Source organism: Pan troglodytes, chromosome 16 (genome assembly GCF_028858775.2).
Source record: "Pan troglodytes isolate AG18354 chromosome 16, NHGRI_mPanTro3-v2.0_pri, whole genome shotgun sequence".
Taxonomy (NCBI): Eukaryota; Metazoa; Chordata; class Mammalia; order Primates; family Hominidae; genus Pan; species Pan troglodytes.
The window spans coordinates 26806633-26830468 of NC_072414.2; the positions used below are offsets into that span (position 1 = coordinate 26806633).

Consider the following 23836-nt stretch of genomic DNA (forward strand, 5'->3'; position numbering starts at 1 on the left):
CACATCATAATAAATGATAAAAGTAGATTGTTTGTTTTGACAATTCTTAATCCAGGGAGAACAAATGGCTCCTTTATCCTCTAACACTGAGGCTGAAAGATTGTGTATGAGAAAAAATGAGAAAACATATTATACAATGAAAATTTATTCTGAAGACTTTTTAGTTAATCTCCTTTAATTTCTGATATTAAGTTTCTAACAGATACAGGAGAGATTAAGATTTTATGATAAAACGCTATCTCTGAGGGTTACTAAAGGGTAAAACTTAAAATTACTAAAACATTTAAGGTAAAAAAATCCAGCAGCAATGACAATAGTTACTACAAGGAATTTGATGTTACATTTCAACAAAAAGCAGCAAAAGTTGCCTAGTAATTATAGTTTAAACTTAAAAAATATTTAGAACACTTAGCCACAGAATTTCAAAATTGAAGTAGATAGTAAAGTTCAATAAATATTATGAAAGTTTTTTCCTACGTACCTCAGATGGCCCACTGCCCTGGTTCGTACCAGAGAAAGAAGAATATAGTCATTCTGTTGACCCTGAAATCTATCAACAGTTGTCACCTAGAAATAAAAAATGGAAAATATGGTGCATTTGCAAAAGCCAAAAGACACTAGAGATCATTTAAATAATGTGCTAGAAACAAACATCTTATCCTTAATCAATCCCAAAAGAAACATAATCATAGGCTTGGAATTCCAAGAACAAGTTAATGAACATTATTAAAGAAACCATACTAATCAGATCAAACTACATCCTTATGTTATTCACACTTACAGCACTTGTCTTTACCTTTGCTGATAACTAAATAACTATTTTAGGAATTAACAGTCTTCCCCCATTAGATTGCAAAACTTCATGAAAGCAGGGACTATGTCTAGCTTATTAACTGGTATCCCAGTTTGATGCTCAGCAATATAACTTAGTATGCTTATTTATTACTTAACGTATCACTAGTAAATGTCTACAGCATTCCTCCATCAAAGAAAAAAACAAATAATCTTCATTGCACTTTCTGTTCAGTTTGAAAATATATGTACATGGGAGGCCAACGTGGGCAGATCGCTTGAGCCCAGGAGTTAAAGACCAGCCTGGGCAATGTGGTGAAATCCCATCTCTACAAATTATACAAAAATTAGCTGGGCATGGTGGCGCGTGCCTGTAGTTCCAGCTACTCAGAAGGCTATGTTGGGAGGATTGCTTGAGCCCAGGAGGTGGAGGTTGCAGTGAGTTGAGATCATGACACTACACTCCGGCCTGGGTAACAGAGTAAGGCCCTGTTTAAAAAAAGAAAGAAAGAAAGAAAAAAAGTGTATGTACAAATAGGGAAGTTCAGAAAGGTTTCAGTCACTAATACTGGCAACTCAGACATTTATCTTTTCATCAATTTGACAAAAAGTTTATTGCTTACCCCGCAGATACTGTAATTTATAGTCTCTCTATCTTTAGGAAGTTTACAAAACACTTTTTAAGTCAACTACATGGAGGTATAGTTTATACACAATAAAATGTGTTCAAGTGTACAATTTGATGAATTTTGACAATACATTTTCCCATGTGACCACCACCACAATAAAAATGTCCATCATCTCAGGCCCCATTTTGGTCAAATCTGCATCCCCCAGCCCCAGGCAACCACTGATTTACTTTCTGTCACTACAGATTATTTTTTGCCAGTTCTAGAATTACATAAAAATAGCATCAAAAGGATATATTCTTTTGTGTCCTGTTCCTTTCAATCAGCATGTTTCTGAGATATATTCATGTATGTGTACATGAGAAATTCATACCTTTTTGAGTATTCTTTCACTGAACAAATATACCAGTTTTGTTCACTCACCTTTTCATGAAAAGTTGGCCTGTTTCTAGTTTGAAGCTATCTTGCATAAAGCTGCAATAAATATTCATGTACAAATATTTTTGTGGACGTTTTCATTGCTCTTGAATAAATATGTAGGAGTGAAATTGCTGAGCTGTACAGTAAGTGCATACTTTATAAGAAACTGTCAAACTTTTCCAAAATTGTTATCCCACTTTACACATTCCCCAGCAATGTTCCAGTTCTAGAGTTTCAGTTGTACATCCTTGCCAACACTTGTCATAATGTCAATCTTCATCATTTTACCCATTCTTTTGGGTAGGTAGTGGTATATCATTGTAGCTTTAATTTCTATTTCCTTGACAACTAATGATGGTAAGCACTTTTTCATGATGTATTGGCTACCTGTAGGTCTTCCTATGTGAAGTGTCTGTTCAAGTCATTTGCCCATTTTGTATTGGTCTGCCTTATTTAGTAATAACTTTTATAGGAGTTCATATATTCTGGATATATGTCCTTTGTTGTTATGTGTGGATATTATACCTGGGAATTCTGTTGCCACTCTGACCATGTGGAGAACTGGGCTCACACACTGACATTAGCAGGGCAGAATAACATCATTGAGCTACCCTGTAACCCAACCTTGGAACCACCCTATTTCCATCTTGTTATGAGAGAAAGTAACTTTCCTTATTATTTGAGTAAGATTTTCTGTAAAAGGACTCAAATATTGAGGTCCTTCTATTTCTAAACTTGCAAAATTATTAGTTTCTCAGTTTCACTCTATTCTTTATGAAGTATTCTGCGCAGTGTCTATTCTTCCCTGTATTCCTTTTGATTTTGTTTTCATTCCTCTGATTTTATTTTCTTCCAGCTTACATTTCATCTCTTTCTGAGTTCTTACATTTCTCTGCTTTGTAGCTTTTCCTCAAAGATATGGTTACTTCATTAAGTATTTCCCAATTTACAGCAAAATGTATATTTGAAAATTTCATCTTTTCCAGGCCAACATGGTTTCTGGAGCATGTATCCTATCTATGTTTTGCTGTTCTTCATTTTTTCCTATAAATTGAGCTTGTGCTAGTTCCCTTTATACTATTCATCACTGAATAAGTAAGTTTCTTAGATTAGCTATGTGGGAGACATGAAGATGGGGTGAGCAAGGCTGTTTTCTGAAGGCTGGATGGTTTTCATAACAAAAGGCCCTCTTTTCTTCTGCTACTGCCCAGATAGTCTATAAAAATAGTTTGTCCCCTCTTTTTCTCATTTTCCTGTTACATTTGCATAATTTCCAAAAAAGGTGAGCTTTTACATAGCCATGTCCATAGCCAAAGTCCTAATTTTATCATTAGTATTATCTTTATGTTTTTTCTAATGTATTCTACCCTTCATTAATGAAAGAATCATCATTTTATTTGATATTATGCATTTTTCATTATATAAAAAAATATATTTGTAAAATCCCAAGGTCTGAATATATTTTACAATCTTCCCTTATTCCCAAGACAACCTCCCCCTATACACAATAAAAAGCAGTCTAAATTATACCCCTGCAAAGCAAAACAAACATACTCCTTGTAACAGTACACATATTATAATGTAATTTTGTTATATATCATTTTATGAACAAAAAGTTTCAGAAACATTTCTGTTACCATCAATAAATATCTTTTATGTGGTAGCTGAGATAGAAAGTCACATCAAACCAGCAAGACTGTCAGAGAGTTATTTATAGTTCCCATTATTTCATTTTCTCAAATATCTTAAAAAGAGATAGCAAAGAGGCAAAGTAGAACAATATAAACCTTTCCATCTTGCCAAAATGATGAATAAGAGAACATATTATAATTATAAAAGTACCTTGTTTGGTCTTCCAATCAATGGATTGTTTCCACATCGTCTATTGATGATGTCGCGAATAAGATGCTTTTGGCCATTATATGTTGTTAGAATACTGATTTTGTCAGCAGGGTAACCAAGTAAACACATGTACATAAAAAGTGCTACTACATATTCTGCCTCTCCAAGATTCTGTAATGCAAACATAATCAGATTGTGCATTCATTTGCTTTTGTTTCAATTTTATAGAGAAAATATCTCATCTAGATAAGCAAAACTTGTTCACTTTGCACACTGCAAGAAGTGAAGACTTAGTAACTTGGATAAGTGAGTACCTTTCATAAAACTGAGGGATAATTTTATGCTACATTAACAGTGATAAATACAAACTTTTAATTTGCAATACATGGAACAATCCTAAAATAAAACTTACCAACTTAAAGGCTTAATATTCCTAAGACCATAACAATCACAATATAGATTAATACTATTCTGGCCAGGCATGGTAGCGCACATCTGTAATCCCAGCACTTGGGGAGGCCAAGGCAGACAGATAACTTGAGTCCAGGAGTTTGAGACCAGCCTGGACAACATGGTGAAACCCTGTCTCTACTAAAAATACAAAAATTAGCTGGGCATGGTGGTGCATGCCTATAGTCTCAGCTACTCTGGAGACTGAGGTGGGGGGATCGCTTAAGCTTGGGAGGCAGAGGTTGTGGCGAGCTTCAATCGTGCCTCTGCACTCCAGCCTGGTGACAAAGTGAGACCTCATCTCCAAAAAAAAAAAAAAAAAAAATTCTATACAATGTGCCACAACTGTAGTTACACAGAGACACAAAACTATAAAGGAACAAAGTAACTAAGAAGCCAATACAATACCCAGTTTAATAGCAAATACACCTAGCAGTATTATAATTGACTCAATTTTTGCACAATGCTTTTCCTCCTTCCTCATATTTCTTAATGTTTTTTGTATGCTTTGTTTCTGTTCTCTGCGTAATGGTTGTCACTTCTACTAGATCACTTTAGGTGGGATGAGGATGTGACCGCAAATTGGTCAGTCTGGTTTACTGTTAAATTACAGACTAGAAAGGAGCTTAAAACTAAGGCTTATTCAACTTAAAGGTGAGGAACCACACACAAAGCTCTTTGGTCCAGTTCAGTAGAGACTAAATCCAAAGTACTAGATGAAAGAAGAAAGTAAAATAAGAATATAAACACAATATTTAAAAAAAAAAAAAAGGAAGCTGGATTTCATGCAAAGCCAACAGAAAGATTACTGGAAGACTTCTAAAAATATCATTTATATTCTGGTTCTTTGTGACACACAGCTTGAGTTACAAGTTCATTTAAGTTTTCTAGTTCTTCAACACTGCCCAATTTGGTACTTTGCCCAAAGGTTAGACATGAAGCATTAACAATAAAACAACATGAACTGTATTGTGACCAAACATTTTAGAACTCGCTCCAAATGAGTCAAGTCCCCTTCAAATTAGTGACTTTTATTCATTTATCCACCTAGTCTTTCCCTCTCCACACTAATTCTTCAAATGTTATCACTTAAATGCATAGTATTCTTATTTTGGGGGACAGTGTTTTCAACTCTTCAGAAATATATTTAATAGTGGCAAATCATCATCTGAAAATATATTTATTTCTTGAATCGCTAAAAACTCATCTAGAGTTAGGCTTAATGAATAACAAAAACAGGTAACCAATCTGGATAAAAATGTTTCAATCAATACTACAGTATGACTCAGGCAATGAAACTGACTCAAAGAAGAAATTCCAAAAAACCAATATGTAATGAAAACATCAGTTGATTACTGATAGAATAATTAATTTCTAAGGTGGCTATTAGGAAACATCACTGATTTGAACTAGGTTCTAATATTTTTAAAGTTATCATTTAAAGGTCACATCTGTTCTCAGGCATTAAGTACACAAATAGAGTAACTTGATTTAATATAACCAAATATTTGGAAGGACAATAAGATCTGCATGAGTTACATCTATGCATACACATTTAAGCTGATGATAAATGATGCTTTTTCATGAATAACTCAAGATCTCTAATTTATATAACAACCTATATTGGATATTTTGCTGTAAACAGAGAGAGAAAAAAAGAAAAAAATTAAAATAACCCCAAATGCTACCAACCAAAGACTATATTTTGATGTATATGCTGCCAGGTCATTTTGTATAGATTATCTGCATGTATTTTTATATGTATGTATTGCAGCTCCTTTTTAAAATGAGATACTATAGATATACTTTGCAACTTTTTTCCACTTAATATAGCATAAACATTCTTCCTGTTAGTAAATACAATGTTATCATTCTTAGTGGCTATCTAGTATTTCTTTTATATGGAATATGTAATAATGCAATTAATCCCTACTGACAGATATTTGGGTTGTTTCTCATTTCCAAAATAATTTGCAGTGATGAACATGAAGCATACAAGTCTTTCCAAACTTGCCCAATTATTTTTTTAGGATAAATTCCTAGAAGTGAGAACATTGCTTTTCATACATGCTGACAATTTGTCCACCAAATTATTTTCCTACTAGCATTGTATGAGAATAAAGTTTCCACAAACCTATCCCAACACTGAGCATTGTTAAAGAAGTGAAAATGTGATTCAGTGATTTATACTTGTTATAAAATATGAATTGCATATTCATATTTTCCTGTTAGTCTTGATTTTTTAAAACAATTTATGAGTTCTATAAATATATTTGGAATTCAACTTGTTTGTTAAATATTGAAATAAATTTTAAATACTGAAAATAAATCTTTTCTCCAATCAATATTTTTCTTTATGATTTCTGCTTTTGTAACAAGCTTAGGAAGACCTTTCTCACTCCAACACTATATATTCATTAATATTTTCTTCTAGTAGTTTCTAGTTTGTTTAGTTTCTTTAGTGCATGTATTTTTAATCAATCTGAAATCGATTTTTCATATGCTATGTGTAAGGTAGGGTTCCAACTTTCCTTTTCTCAACGGCCAAATGGTTAAGTATCACTGATTTAGGCATATGTCAGCCAGCAAATGCAAAATAAACTTATAAGCTTCCTATTTTTTCTTACCTGATAGAAGTAAGGATTAGGTTCAGATTCTCCCACTCCTTGAAAATCTTCAACATTAATGAGCTGGAAGTCATACAGTAAGCCAGCATTTGCTGTACTAAACTCTGGCAAGAGCTGCACATGGGGTAAGTTTCCTAGATTCTTGTATCGCCAGTTGTAGAGGTTGCACAAGCTTTCCAAAGACAAATTCCCCCACAAACAGAAAATATTAGCAGTGTAAAATCTCTTTTAATATACATAAGGAGGTTTCTGTTTCTGTGCTTCTTTTAAATTTTCATGTTAGCCATTTTGGCTCATCTTTTAAGCAATAATGCTCTTTCAACCTTAGCTTCCCTACTTCAAGTAACCAAGGGTCAGAAGACTGAAGGTACTACAAAAATGAGAGTTCAATTACGCTCTCTGAGGTCAATGCTATCTTTATCCCTTAAATTAAAAAATCAAGGAAGACTAAAAATTGAGGACATTTGGGGGTAACTATGAGATGGGGCCTGCATCCTTTATGAAGTAAGAATTGGTGTGTTCTCCTCTTGTTCACTTTATTTTTAGATTTTAAAATTATATTAACTGTATATCTTTTGGGGACATGAAGAAAGGAGAAGGGACAATGAAAAGAAGCCTTTAGATTATAAGTTACTTAAATTAATCTTAATGAATGAAATGAAGGAAATAAATTATTTGGTCCATTCACATCTCTTGCAGAAGTCGACAAAAGTGCTTTTGGATTTATGGATAGCCAAGTTCCTGGATAGCCAAGAATGCTAATAGTCTACACAAAAGCTATTCACAAATACTTGGATCATGGAACAAATGTCCTTAAATGGGAATGATTTTTTTCCTGTCTCTTTTACCTTGCTCTGGCTCTCCCTTGAGCATCAAGGTCAACAGTCGGAACTCCAACGCGAACAAAGCGAGTGAAGAGAGACTGCTCCATGTTTGAGTACTTTTGAAAGGCCATGTTCTTAATAACTGGAGGTAACTGGTGATGATCGCCAATCATAATCCATCGTTTTAGTCGGCTAAATCCATCCTGAGGATTCTAGAAATGAAAAGTAAGGAAATGGCAAAATACTCTATTATCCTCTTGTCTCCAATTTATTACCCGAGAGACTCAGTCTTCATCAAACAGCTTCCTTATCTTACAAATTACCAATCTTTACCAGCTCCACAAACAGGAGTCTAGCAAATTTACAGAACAATTTGTGAACCAATTATGGACGTTATTGCTCCTGGGTGACAGTGGGTGAGGGAGAATGGAGGTATTTAGAAGGCAAGCATGGAATTACCCTACTTTAATAGGCAGGGTAATCCAAAGAGGGCTGGAAGGATTAGGTCAGGCATTAGGTAACGAGCACACAGAAAGAAACAGAAGCCCAAGAAGAGAAATGGAAAGATGCGAAATAAACATGTTTCACAATTAGCTGAGGACCAATTCTGAACCCACCAAAGCAGTAAAAACTACCTTCTTTAATTATCTACACTACTACTTCAATTTCCTACTCTATATGTCTCCTAGTTCCTTGAAACATATCCTGATAGAATACATTCCAAGTTCCAAGTAGCTTCACTTATAAAAACAACTTTTGGAACTCAATTTATCTGCATATTAGAGTGGTCTCTATCCTTAAGTTGGGAATTCCACATTTTGTTTTTAATGCTTCAATAGTAAAGAATATTTTACAGTAAAAAACATTCTTAAATAGCACAATTTAGCTCAAAAACTTAGGCATAAAGAAAAGCAATGCACTCAGTGAATATGAAAAAATAATTCTACAAACAATTATAACAAAAGAAATGAAGAAACAGCTCATCTTCCCACCAAACTGCACAACAATGTAATTTTCTTGATTAAAATTACTAAATCTTTTCAAAACTACAGAAATAGACTATGAATTTTTAAATAGTACTTCTGGAAGCAAAACAACTACTAAATAGCCAGTGAATAGATTCAAGAAAGTTTACAGGCTTAAAATAGAATACCAAACATAATGAAGTTAAGGAAAATACATAACTATGGCAATCAGCACACCCAAACTGTACAACTTTCTGATGCTGTCCTCAGCATTCTTAGAACTCTATTTTCTTTGCCTCAGATCTTATATTTCTTACCTGTAGAAGAAGAGGGATAAAAGTTTCTATCTCCAGAATCTGAGCAGCCTCTTCCATCAAAATGTTGTCATACTAAGAAAGAAAGAGGAAAGCTTGTCATAAAGACAGCTTAAAAGTCAAACAACTACCATCATAAACATAATCATCAAAAAAACCCCAAATAATTTCAGATAAAAACAACATACAAATTATTCAGACAGATAAAAATAACAAGATACACATTATTCAAACAGAAACTTCATGGTCTTACTTATCATTATGCCTCTGCATTTCCAATTCAAGTATTTGACTTCAGGAAAGCCGCCTAAATATACAACTTTACATGGAAGAGATCTTGTATATCATTTCTTGAATTGCAATGCCAGTTTGGTTCTTTTCAATTTAGTTCTTTATTTCTACATCAGAAAGCATCAATTTATAATTATATATGAAGTCTTTCCCTTTGGTACTCTTACTCTGGTAGCATTTTGGGATATTTTTTTTTTCCTATATGAATCCTACCCATCACAACAATTCACTTCAGTCTCACCCCTGGGCATTCAATCCATCACCAGAGCATGTCAATTTTACCTTCAAAACTCTTGAGTCTATTCATTTTTCTTTATTTCTACCAGCACTACCACTCTAAAAATCCAAGCCACCACTATGACTACGGATAGCAAACTCCTTACTAGTTCCTCCTCTTCCTGTCTTGACTCCTCTAAGGCACTTATACAACTCCTTATTTCAAATCCTTCACACCACTGTTTAAGTGAAAAAAATCCCCTAATATTGCCAGCAAGGATGTATTTACCAAGAACCTATATTCAATCTAGTCCCTGACTTCCTCTTGTACTTTATCTTTCTCCTTATTCACTAAGCTTCAACCGCAATGACTCATTTCAGTTTGTTGGAAATGGCAAAACCTTCCCTGCCTCAGGCCCTTTGCACATGCTATTCTCTTCACTTTTAGTCTAGTTGGTTCTTTCTCATCCTTAAAATATCAGCTTAAAAGCCACTTTATCTAGGCCTTCTGTGACTTCCCAATCTAAAACTGATCTCAAAGTACTGAAGTACTGTTCTTTTGTCTTCCAGACCTACACAATTTGTAATTATATCTGTATATTTACTTGTTTAATGTATCTTTTCCGTAGCCCAGTTCCCAGTAATGTTAGGTATTACACATTTGTAAAAGAATGAAAAATCAAGTCTTTTTAAAACATGAGAAAATTTCATTCCTTCTTTGATAATTACTATTGTTCTATCTGTCCAATTCTCATTTAGATCTATTATCAATATGTTTTATCTTTCCTATTCACTTCTAATTCTGATTGCTACTTAGTATGACATCTTGTTTTGGTACAATACCTTCTTCTTGAATCTAAGTACACATTAGAGTTCTGTTGCTTTCTGTTTTTAAAGATTTCTCCCATTATTTTATTTTCCAGGGAGGTGGGAGATGGGGAGAGCATATTTACTCTGAATGTTTGATTAACTCTCCTCTTTTAAAGTTATGGTTCAATCCCGGACTGTTATTGAAACTACTTGAAGGTGTAGGCATTTCCCTATTATAATGATTAGGTCATTTTTGTGGGAGCTGAACAGAAGGAGGAATTCAAACTCTCGCATTTTCTAAGAAGTCCCTGTGTAGACTCTCAAGATAACAGGTATATTATGCAAAACAGAGTGGGGGCAACTCAAAAGGAGATAGCTTAAAAAGACTGCTTTCTGAAAATCAATTCTGAAAATATAATGCAATTTTACTTATAAAAACATATTTACAGATTTTGCTTTTTAAAATGCAGATTTTAATTCCAAAGCAAAATTATCACTACTTTAGCTACTTGCTCCATGTATTTATTAGTCAGATCATTCATTCAACCCTTACTAATCTCTACCAACATATTACATGTTGGGTTGGCACTTGATGCTGCAGGCCAGGGACCAGGCTAGGAGCTAGTCTTTGTGAACTTTCGAAGGATTCCTAAATTCTACAGCCACCGCTACCAGTTCCACGGTTCTTTAATGGATTATAGCTGCTAGGATAGGGTCAGGGTGGTGTAGGAGTAAGGGCACAACAGACTTTAAATTCTTAGAAAACCATGTTTTAATACTAGCTCTGTAACTGATTACCTGTGACTCTAAGGTAATATCTCTCTTGAGTCACCCTTTCTCAACTATAAAATGGAGGTATCTTGGCTGGATGCAGTGGCTCACAGCTGTAATCCCAGAACTCTGGGAGGCCAAGGCAGGTGGATCCCTTGAGCTCAGGAGTTCGAGACCAGCCTGGTCAACATGGTGAAACCCCGTCTTTACTAAAAATACAGTAAGTTGGTTGGGTGTGGTGGCACGTGCCTGTAATCCCGGCTACTCGGGAGGCTGAGGCACTAGAAGTGTTTGAACCCAAGAGGCAGAGGTTGCAGTGAGCCGAGATCACGCCATTGCACTCCAGCCTGGGAAAAAGAATGAGACTGTCTCCAAAAAAAAAAAAAAAAGGAGATAGTGAAGAAGAGAAATAAATCATTGTAAACATAGAATTTTGTACATTGTAAACACAGAACTTGGTACATAGCTGATGCTCAACAAATGATGATTATTATCATTGTTCATTTTTGTTATCATTCTGATACATTTCCTTCTACAATTTCTACAACTCAAAATGGGTTTAAGATGATCAACATTGAATTCATATTTCCTTTTACAATTTCTACAACTCAAAATGGGTTTAAGATGATCAACATTGAATTAATAATCCTTGAAAACAGACAAGCAAATTAGAATTAATATTTAACTTCGTGTTTGTAAAAAATTGGGGCTGGGTGCAGTTGCTCATGCCTGTAATCCCAGCACTTTGGGAGGCCGAGGCTGGATCACTTGAGGTCAGGAGTTTAAGACCAACCTGGCCAACATGGTAAAACACTGTCTCTATTAAAAATACAAAAATTAGCTGGGCCTGGTGGCGGGTGCCTGTAATCCCAGCTACTTGGGAGGCTGAGGCAGGAGAATCACTTGAACCCAGGAGGTGGAGGTTGAAGTGAGCTGAGATCGCGCCACTGCACTCTAGCCTGGGCAACAGAGCAAGGCTCTGTCTCAAAAAAAAAAAAAAAAATAGGCTTCAACAAAATACAAATTGAAACAAGTGATAGACTTCTGTTAAAAGGTGATGAACTGAACACATAATGATCACCACTATCTCTGGAAACCCCCTAAAATAACACTTGACATTATATAGTGAAATTGTATCCCAAAGAGTTAAAGAAACCAGCAACTAACAGAAATTCTTGAGTTTACAGGATGATAGATAAGAAAAGAAACAACTTGCTGCAAAGCTGAAACTTCCTTTGCTTCTAAGATAATAAAACTGGCTGAAACTGGCTGGAACCAATATAGCCAACTAGAGTGAGCGCAGAATGAGCTTGCTTACATCACAACCCAAATTTCTACCATGTTTCATGTTAACTCCTCTAGAATCTACACATGCCATCCAAGAGGTAGCATGAAGAGAGAACTGCGCATGCTTGAAGATTTTCCAGACCCCTTTCCTTCCACCAATCACTTACTAATCCCAGAATCCACCCCCTATATCTTTTCTAATAAAATTACTGCCTTAAAGCCAGCATGGGGACATAGATTTGAGCTTGACTATGTTCTTCTCATGAGTCAACTTGTAATAGAAGCTTTTTTTTCCCTCAAAAACCTGGTGTTAGAGTATTGGCTTCTAGTGCACCGAGCAGCGAGCCCCTTTTGCTTGGTAACAATAGGAATGGTTTAAAGAGGCAATTAGACTTCCCCACTTCAAGGAACCAAACGAAATGTCCCTCCTCTCTCACCCCCAATAGACGACAGGTTTAGTGTCTGGAGAGGATCTTGGAACTTGGAGAAAGCAGGCAGAGTTAAGAGGGTGGGATCAGAAATGAGCACCATACAGAAAGTGGGAATTATGTCAAAAGTCTGTGTACAAAACTGAATGTGGAGAAGTCTGGCTCTCTTTCTCCATCCATCTCCCACAACCCAGGGACCCAGGAAAGTAAGAGTCCTCTTTATCCCTTCGTATCCCTAAGACATATCACTGAAATTTCAGAACTCTAGGGACAAAGAAAAGATTGTAGGGCTTCCTGACAGAACAAAAATGTAAAACAAAATACATTTAAAATCACGGCTTTGGGCTTCTGAACAGCTACACTGGAAGACAGAGAAAACGGAACAATTCTTCAAAATTCTGAAGAAAAATTATTTCCAATCTAGAAATCTATACCTAGCCATAATAACTAAATGTGAGAGTAGATTAAAAACAGTTTTTGGACATGGAAAGTCTTAAAAATATTACCTCCCATGCATCCTTTCACATGAAAGATACAGGAGGATGTATTCTAGTAAAATACAGAAGAGAAAGACACGGAATGCCCAAAACACAGAATCTGACATATGAGAAAGGCAAAGGCCCTTAGAATGGATGCAACGTGAACTGAAATAGGTCAGGAGTATCTAGGAGAGAGATCTCCAAAAACATGTATGGGATGTGTCTAAATGTATTAAGAAAATATTTAAAAACTAAACACAGTTTTGGGTTGAATTGGTGGTAAAAACAGAAAACTAAACAAACAAAAACGGCGAAAATCATTAATTCCAGAAAGAAAAAAAAATTGTGCATGAAAGGAAAACTAATCATGGTATATTCCCCCTGCTTGGATGTGAAAGTGTTCATGTGTTAATAATGATGTAAACACCCCAAAGTGAGCAAACCAAAGTTATGACATAACTATATTGGGAGCATTAAGGAAGGAAAGGTGCACGCACACATGCATGAATGTGTGTCTATTTGTCCTTTGGGTGAGCACAGAATCAAAAGACAATGCCGAAAATGGAAATTTACCATTCTTGACTGATACAGATGAAAAGGACAAAATCTAAAAGAGCTGAAGGATTGGATAAATGGGACGGATGAGCGGAGTGGGGGACTGCCTTTTTTTGTTAAGTGGACCTACAAGGTTTTTAAAACTCTTAAGTGTGATAAAAATAAAACTTCAAAATCAAAAATATAGAAAACCTATTAGCACTCATGCTAACTACCCGTTGACGTGTAGCATGATTTAAATGTAGAAAATGACTATTGAAAATTTGATAAGTAGTATTCTTTAGAACACAGGCAAAAGCTCCAGAAAGCAAAAAATGTTAATTATGGTTGCATTATTTTCCCTTGTTATTAAGCTATGATTTAATATCAAAGTATATTTTATATGTCAGCCCCAAGAACAAAATATTTAGGTGAAAAATTCTCACTAATAATTTGCAAAAGGGTAAGTTCACACCACTAGGGTACGTTCACACTACCTTTTAATAAATTGTCGTATTTGTCCTACCTTGCAACTGAGGAACCTTGCATCCAAGATAACAATTTCATCACCTCGAATTTATTTAGCGCCTATCTTTCAGTGAGCTCACAACATTTTAAAATTGTCAGTTACTTTAATCAACAAGTGAATTACTAATTTTTAATTCAAACCCGTATACAGAACTCTGTTTTAAACAACAGACAAACCAGTTGCAGGAAAGTTAAATGACTGTATTAAAATCTAAGTTCAGATCAGTATCACTAGCAAAGTCACAAAAAATTTGCAAATTTAAATTTACTGCTCAATCATTACTTTCCACTTCAAATGAGTCACAGATTAACAGGTTATTTTGTACTCCTGTTTTTATCATATGATGAAGCCATTTTAATATCTCATTTTGCAGTCTAAATAAGAGTATTCCATATCCTCATATGAAAGGCTTTTCATTTGCTAAGTACACAAATAACTGGAATGGTTGTATGTTTAATATGTGAATAATCTAAGCATACAGATGTCTAATAGATGAAAACCACTTTGTTTTTTTTTGTTTGATTTTGTTTTGAGATGGAATCTCACTCTGTTGCCCAGGCTGGAGGGCAGGGGCACAATCTCGGCTCACTGCAACCTCTGCCTCCTGAGTTCAAGCGATTCTCCTGCCTCAGCCTCCCAAGGAGCTGGGATTACAGGCGCATACCACCATGCTCAGCTAATTTTTGTATTTTTAATAGAGACGGGGTTTCACCATGCTGGCCAGGCTGGTCTCAAACTCCTGACCTCAAGTGATCTGCCCACCTTGGCCTCCTAAAGTGCTGGGATTACAGGCATGAGCCACCACACCTGGCTGAAAACCATTTTGAAATGTTCTTTTTATAGCTTTTACTTCTGTTTGGAGATATTTTTATTATTACTATTTTTTTAATTAGGTGAATTTTAGGCTTTTTTCATAAGCTTTATTTGGAGATTTTTAAATAAGTGATACTCAGTAAAAATAAAACTTTAACAAGTATGAGAATTTGGTCAGACAACCATATGGTTATAACATTACCTAATGGACATATTACTAACAACTAGATTTAGAAAAATTAGATTCAGAGTTCACTAATCATGTAAACAAGGGATATTATCATCCACTTATAAAAGAAACATTTTAAGGTAATTATAAATACAAACTTCATAAGAAGTGAGTCAATCTCTGATAATCTTAAAAAAAAAAAAAAAAAAAAAAAAACTACCATAAGCCTTTACCTTGAAACCTAGCTTGACCAAGTCATGTCGTTTTAAGGCAGCATGAGTACAGGTCATAGCAATAATTTTGGCTTCTTTCACTAAAAGGTATTTAGATCTGTCCAGTCCACTTCGAAGCAATTCAGAGGCTCTGAATTCCTATGGAAATGAGGAGCAATGAAAGATAATTTTAGGAGAACGGAGTTTTGCACATAACCATACAATCCAGTCAGACTTAATTCCTGAGAAATTAACATAAATATATTATAAACTAAGCCTAATTAATTATAATTCTGTTCATTATGATTTGGATACTAATTGAGTTTAAATAATAGCTGATATAAAAGTTATAATTCAAACTTTTTTGTATGTAAGGTAAAATATGTACTATGTAAACAAGAATACTGAATAAAATTCAATGATCATTGTACCTGTATTACTCAACGTCCCTCCAGGAAAATAGAAATGATTTCAGGTATTCATATCAAAGGAAATTTTAGCAAGAAACTGGTTATACAAGTGATAGAGGAACTATAAAGGTAATGTAACATAGAAATTAGAGACAGCAGCAGTCACTATCATCCCTAGACTAGAAAGAATAAAGGTAGGAAGTGGTATTATCAGAGCCCAGGGACTGTAGTCACACAAAAAAGCTGGAACCACAAGTTTTTCCAGCAGAAACTGGAATCATGAAAGAGATGAAACCCAAGGCAGAGGGAACTGATGAAGAAATACCTTGGCACTCTCTCATCGGCTATACTAAGCAAGAAGTCAGCTGACATAGGAAGCTGGGAAATTAAACCTGCAAGGATAAGCCAGAACATCAACCATGGCAGAGGATCCCCAACAGAGCAGAAAAGGGTATGGAAAAACAAAAAACATTTGTTTTTTAAATAATTAAAATATTACATATATAGGTGAGGTACCCTGTATAACCTTCTGCCTACTCCCTCCCAAGGCAGCTATTATTATGAATTAAGTATGTTTTTATCCTTTTACTTTGTGTTTATGTAACCATAAACATAATACATTTATTATTCTGTACCTACCATCCATCCACTCAACCATATACATTTCAATATTTGCTGAACATATACTATATATCTGATACTGTTCTAGGAAGTAGGTATGTAATCACACCTAAAAGATACAAAGACAAGAAACAATGTCCCTGACCTTTCTACCTGAAAGTGTAATCCTAAATTTTCTTACTGAGGAGTCTGAGCCTGAATATGATCCCTTTATAGGACCGCTGTAATTTTTCAATGATGTTTGCTATCTATTTTTGCAATGATGATTCTGCAATGATGTGGCAAAAACTAGGAGACATATCCAGGGGGCACTGGGTTCCAGACATATTCTCTGTTCCCATTGTGTAGCTATGACTCATTTCACTTTAATAATCAGAATCAATCATCCTGGCTACTACAGCAACCCCACTATTTTACTGATCAAGAGGCATATAGGACTTAGAATGGCCACATGGCAGTCTCAAATTCCAGTTCAAAGAACCATTATTGAATTTCTTGACGGAAGCATTCCTTTCTCAAAAATACTAAGACCTTTACATCAGGAAAGCCAGAATAAAGATCCAATTTATATCTTACTTAAAATTAATCTAATTTCTAAGATTTGAATATTTTGGGCCGGGTGTGGTGGCTCACACCTGTAATCTCAGCACTTTGGGAGGCAGAGGCAAGCAGATAACTTGAGGTCAGGAGTTCGAGACCAGCCTGGCCAACATGGTGAAACCCTGTCTCTACTAAAAATACAAAAATTAGCTGGGCATGGTGGTGTGCACCTGTAATCCCAGCTGCTTGGAAGCTGAGGCAGGAGAATCGCCTGAACCTGGGAGGTGGAGGTTGCAGTGAGCCAAGATCGTGCCACTGCACTCCAGCCTGGGCAACAGGGCAAGACTCCGTCTCAAAAAAAAAAAAAAAAAAAAAAGAATTTGAATATTTCACATTTACTTCAAAAAAAAACTAAACTAAATTAAAAACCACTAAAGGGAAGTTCAAAGAACTTGAGAATCCTTACCTCAAGCTGTGTAAAGATTTTCTTAATATGCCTGAAACATCCTTCAGCAATTTCCATGTCTTCTTCATAAGATCTTCCTTTAAAAATGGGTTGAGGAGCATTTGCAAAGTATTCATGGAAAGGGAAGAAAGTGGAGACTTCCGTAACATCTGGCAATGTACTACCTTTATTTTTCACTTTGCTGATGTACTCTTCCCAGCGAGACATTACCTGTAGAAAAAAGGACTTGAAGTTAACTGCCAGCTAATTATGATGTTTTAAAGCATAAAATGAATAAATCTTATAAAAACAAGATCTGCTAGGTGAAAAAGAAAAAAAAAAGAAATTCAATCTTTGATCCAATATAACTATTCTTCATTCCTGTAACTGACAGATTGCTCTTCTGTTATAAAAGTAACCTTGTCTTTGGAGAAGAAAAGGCTCTTTAATAACAAATTTCTACAAACTGGAAAGAGCCTTAACATCATCTCATAGAACTCTAACTCCGACAGTTCAGATTCTCCACGTAACTCAAGAGAGTTTATTATTAACGCTTAAAAGAAATGTAAAGGAAAGAAAGCTCTCTGGACAAAGAAATTTCTCATTTTTTTCATCTCTGTTTCTCTCCATATATGGTAAGTTCAGCTTTAGCAGCTTTTTAATCAATTTGGCACTTGTCAACCCTCTGTCAGTTTTTTAGAACATTTATAAAGAACGTCTGGTTAAGCTGAGTGTGTATTTGAAAGCTTATCTTATGACTTTTGTGATTATAGTTCAATTACTTTGTATAATGTTAGCTATGCGTCTACCAGCCAGTTACTATGTAACCTCAATTTCTGTAACTCTCCCAGGTCTTTTTCTGTTACTATCTCAGTATTTCTCAAAAGTGTAGTCCTTATGCAAAATATCTGAGGAGCTAAATAAAAATGTGGATTCCTGGATTCCACCTCTATTGAATGAGAAGCTATAGGAACAAGGGCTAGGGAATTTAACTCGTAAACAACTTTCCTGATAAGATTCTTAAATGTTGAAAATTGCCAATTTACACTGTGAAGCCTCAAGTTCATTTTCCCCAAATTTATTACATAAACCTTCTTAATTTATAGGTTATTTTTCCCACTTTTAAACATTATTTTCACTGAAAGCCAAGTAATTTTGTGTCAAAAAAGCATTTAAGCTGATCTTTACTCCTTTATGCAAGTCCTAAACAGTCTTGAATCTAATGTAGACTATATTATGTATTTTCCCTGCTTCACAAGAAACCATGAAAGCTGCTCATTTTGAATGGACTTAATTGGTTTGTGATATCCACTTACAATGAGCTTACAATATTATAAGTTATATCTAAAATATACAATTGGCATTAGAACAAAGAGAACAAATGAAGTCATACAAAAATCTTCATTAGCCAATTATGTCCTAGTCCATTTAAAATTATTAGTAATCCAACTGACTATTAAAGTTTAGTTTTATTCACTTTATTTGGCTATTTCTCATTGGTTTTCACACTTCCAAAATTTACCCTAACAAAAGTAAAAGTACATCTTTATATTGAAGTCAGAAGCCTTTAACTTCAAGACCCACTGTGCAATTAGTTGTAAGACATAATTTATTTCTGGAAATTTGAAGGAAGAATGTTTTCCTTCATTAGTTGATTAATGTATACAATAAAAGTTAACTGTACTTTGTTGCCACTGGCTAGCTAGAATATTTATTTAGTTGTATTTCTACAGTAAAAAAAGAAAAAAGAGTGACTAGAACTTTGTCAATAGAAAGAAAAAAATGTAAAAAGTAGCAACATTGGTCTTTCACAGAATGAGTCATCAAGCAAAGTTATTTAGAAAAGAAAACTGAAGATAATACAAAATACACTTAACATTCATAAATATAGCACTTGCAATACCATACATTCTAATCTACTCAAAAAAATAAGCTTTCATGAAGGATCACAAGAACTCATTCCAGCTTCCAACTGGGGTTCATATTATGATGAAGTATGATTCAAAAACCCTTAATATCTTACCTGGTATAAGAAGAAATAGCCTGCAGTTTCACAGGTATATGAGGCATCTCCTGGAACCCCTAGACTCTTTTGCAATCGTTTGACTTCTTCTAAAAGTTCTATTCTTCGAGCCAGAACATAATTAACTCTTCCATACCTAGACATTTCAATTAGGCAAAATGACAAAACTGTAATAAAGAGACTTTGAAGGAAACAATCAGCAAAATTCAAGAAAATCATAATAGCAAAGAAGAGGAAAAAAAACTAGAAGATATGGCTTCTATTTAACTATTGGTGGTAGTTCTTGGGTTACTTTACACAAAAGCTACTTAGAGTAGGCCGGTCACAGTGGTTCACACCTGTAATCCCAACACTTCGGGAGGCTGAGGCAGACAGATCATGAGGTTAGGAGATCGAGACCATCATGGCTAACATGGTGAAACCCTGTCTCTACTAAAAATACAAAAAAGTTAGCCGGGCGTGGTGGCGGACACCTGTAGTCCTAGCTACTCGGGAGGCTGAGGCAAGAGAATGGCGTGAACCTGGGAGGCGGAGCCTGCAGTGAGCGGAGATGGCGCCACTGCACTCCAGCCTGGGCGACAAAGCAAGACTCTGTCTCAAAAAAAAAAAAAAGAAAAAGAAAAAGAAAAAGCTACTTAGAGTATACTCTATGGAACAGCATTGATCTGCAAGGGTGTTACTGGTCTAGGAGGAGGGAAAATCAACTACATCACTAAATACACCATTTAGTTCAGCTCTCAATCTTTCTTTTCACAGCAAGACACTTTCACAAAGAAGAAAGCAGGACAGTGCATTCTGGTGCTAGTTCATTTCATCACAGACCAAGAACATGTAAGTTCATAAACTGGCTGCTTCAAACAGCACTGTTTTACACTATATAAAAGTAGATTAGATCTAAAGGCTTTGAAAAGTAATTTTTAAATGTTCTTGATTATCTCTGTCATCTACATATCCCAATACCTAACTTGGCACCCAAACCTAGCAGGTTCTTAATGTTTGCTGAATCAGTAAGAAAACTGAAGTTTGGAGAGTACCTTGTCCGAAAACACACAGTTAGGGAAGAAAGTAGTGGAACCAGAATTAGATCCCAAATTCTATGCACATTCTTTTCACAACACCACAACAACAAAGGGTCTCCCATAACCCTTTAATGCTTAAAATAAGACTAAAATAATTTAATCAATCACTGTTGTTCCCATGTTTAAAGACTCAACAAAAGAAGAAGTCATGTTCCTAGCTGTCTGTAGTTCAGAGATTCACATTTGAGGTAGCAAGGGATGATTAAGAATAAAAAAGAGATCTAAAACATGATCTATGCTTGAAGAATTTTTCAACTTGGAAGGATATAAACATATGGCAGATAACTTTTTTCTGCTTGCTTATCTATAAACTTTTATCTACAATGAACACTTCGTTAATGAGAAAAAAATCAGGAATGCTTACAGACTCTGTTAATAAAATGCCAAAATTCTTGTGAAGTAATGTTAAACTTAAAAAGCAATAGGCCGGGCACGGTGGCTCACGCCTGTAATCCCAGCACTTTGGGAGGCCGAGGCAGGCAGATCACTTGAGGTCAGGAGTTCAAGACTAGCCTGGCCAACATGACAAAACCCCGTCTGTACTAAAAATACAAAAATTAGCCAGGTGTGGTGGTGGGCGCCTGTAATCCCAGCTACTCAGGAGGCTGAGGCATGAGAATCCCTTGAACCCAGGAGGCAGAGGTTACAGTTAACCGAGATCATACCACTACACTCCAGCCTGGGTGACAGAGTGAGACTCTGTCCCAATAAATAAATAAATAAATAAATAAATAAATGCAATATACAGTACAATTAAACTCTACTATCTGCTCAATTAGTACATTATTACACTTAAAAGATAAAGAATTATTTTTAAAAAGCAACATAAGGCTGGGCGCGGTGGTACATGCCTGTAATCCTAGCACTTTGGGAGGCCAAGATGGATGGATTGCCTGAGCTCAGGAGTTCGAGACCAGCCTGGGCAACATGGTGAAACCCCGTCTCTACTAAAATACAAAAAAATCAGCCAGGCTTGGTGGTGGGTACCTGTAATCCCAGCTACTCAGGAGACTGAGGCAGGAGAATTGCTTGAACCCAGGAAGCGGAGGTTGCAGTGAGCTGAGACGGTGCCACTGCACTCCAACCTGGGCAACAAAGTGAAACTCTGTCTCAAAAAAACAAAAAAAGCAACATAAAAATTACAAATAACAGCATTACAGAAAAAGACTAGCAAAAAGTTGTTTTAGGATAGTGTAATTATGGATAACCACTCCTTCTCTACAACTTCACCAGATTTTACAATTTTTTTCTTCAGAGAAAGTGATACTACTTTTATTGTGAAACAATAGTCATAATTTTTCTTTTTAATTGTAAGAGAAAAAGAATATGTCCAATCAAATATGCAAACTTAACAATATCTAGGTTATGTGTCAGAATTAAAAAGCACATTTTTTCTAACAAATTTGGTGGTACCTGAAATCATTGTAAAAATTCTACCCCTATTCTAATATTCTTTAAAAACCATAAATTCGACTTCAATATAATTGTAATTATAGTCAAATATTCTATTAGCACCTTCATGTTCAATGAATTCTGAATTATTAGATTTTAGAGTCTAACCTACCTTTGTAAGTTGGCTTTAAAATGAGGAAATACCTATGGGATGAATTCAAAAGTATTACTGGCTAATCTGAAATTAAGAATATAGAGCCCTAAATAACTTATGGCATGTTGTTCTTTGCCCCTCTGCAACATAGTGACTTTTTAGAAGCTAAGTATTTGGTAAGCTCTATAATACAAGAACTCAAAATAGATGTACATAATAATTTAAAACTCTTTTAATGTCTATGATCAATTCATCAAAGATCATGTTTAATAGCCAAAGGCTATATTAAATATGTCCAGCTGTTAATTGTGCTTATTATCTAAAATTGGGCTTTAAAAATGGATTTAAATATAAATAAAATGAGACATTATAAAGCAACTTTGAAGGAAAAAAAATAAAATACTAATGGCAGAAGAAATCCGACTTGTAAAGTTTTAGTCAATTTACAGTATGTGATATCAAACAAAGTCCAGCCAAACTGGCAAAAAGTATCTGAAGTTACATTTATAACCCCAAAGCTTATATTATCATTAATCACTAATTTGCATTCTTTTTTTTTTTTTTTTTTTTGAGACAGAGTCTTGTTCTGTCACCAGGTTGGAATGCAACGGCGCAATCTTGGCTCACTGCAACCTCTGCCTCCCGGGTTACAGCGATTCTCCTGCGTCAGCCTGCCGTAATTTCTATTTCAATAAATAAATCAACCTCCTAATTGGCACCTAAAATATATGCAAATTAAATGCCTGAATAAGATGTGAAAAAGGAATCATTTAAAGTTGTACAGTTTTGAACTGGCAGCATGAAAAATTACCTCAATAAATAGAAAGCAAAAGGCAATCTGTTAAAAAGATTAACAAGATCATTCTCTTCATTAACATAATTGTATATTTGAAGACAAAATGGCATAACCATACACAATTGGAACTGAGGGACATCATGACCATATTTCTAGGTCAACATATAGTCTTAGTAAGTTAAGTTAGAACCTTTCAGAATTAAGTTTCAGTATTCATTGCTTTCTTCTTCTTTAATAAAAGAAATGAAAAGAAAATAAAAAATCCTTTTTTACACCGTTACTCACTCCCATTTGCTCACCTGCTGAAATCTTTCTCTGTCTCCAGCTCTTCTTCTCCATGACCAAGACGCAGTAGGTGGCGCTCATCAATGTCTAATGCCATGATTTTCTCAAACAACTGGTTTAGGGCCTAGACAATAAAGCAAGAAGGGTGACGGCACCTTTAAACGTAGCAAAAACTAACATTTAGAAAGAATCAAAGTTGAAACACAGAAGGAAATCAGCCTTATATTAGGCCATTTATAATTTAATCAAATAGTATTTATATTGATTTCTGATATTGCCATCTATGTCTATTTGGCTGTATGGATAACTAGAAACCATAAAACCACCCACCTATTAAACATCTGCTTTTAATTTATGAAACGAGAAAGGCATTGGCTCAGATGCTATTTCTTCCGAGTTGTAACAACTCCTAAAATAAACAACCACACTGAGTTTCATTTCATTCAACAGCATTTCCTTGGGATGCAGAGAACTGAAAAAGTTTTTGCAGTTGGAGAAAGACAATAAGAAGGCAGTGAGTGTGTAGGTAGAATACATTAAGAGGACCAGAAGGTGGAAACATAAATTGCATCTTTCAAATCTTAGTCTGAAAGTCTAATGTTCTCAATATAATAAAGAGCAGAGCACTCATTTATTGCAAACTATTCTGATGAAAGTCATTTAAAAGTCACTATTTTCTATCTATGAAA

The 23836-nt window shown here is 35.0% G+C and overlaps 1 protein-coding gene across 2 annotated transcripts in view; it reads right to left on the reverse strand.

Moving 5' to 3' along the window:
- Positions 1-23836, reverse strand: part of AQR (aquarius intron-binding spliceosomal factor) — a 115091-nt gene that overhangs the window by 13252 nt on the left and 78003 nt on the right. Inside the window, exons 24-32 of one of the 2 annotated variants that reach the window (XM_510286.8) lie at positions 23162-23271; positions 19442-19577; positions 17440-17649; positions 15424-15561; positions 8867-8938; positions 7609-7796; positions 6761-6932; positions 3684-3854; positions 482-567 (exon numbers count right to left, since the gene is read on the reverse strand). In XM_510286.8, the coding sequence (XP_510286.3) occupies positions 482-567; positions 3684-3854; positions 6761-6932; positions 7609-7796; positions 8867-8938; positions 15424-15561; positions 17440-17649; positions 19442-19577; positions 23162-23271 (1283 nt within the window). Of the gene's footprint in view, positions 1-481; positions 568-1049; positions 1282-3683; positions 3855-6760; positions 6933-7608; positions 7797-8866; positions 8939-15423; positions 15562-17439; positions 17650-19441; positions 19578-23161; positions 23272-23836 lie in introns of those variants that run through there. The other variant, XM_054667335.2, reaches the window with a different exon arrangement.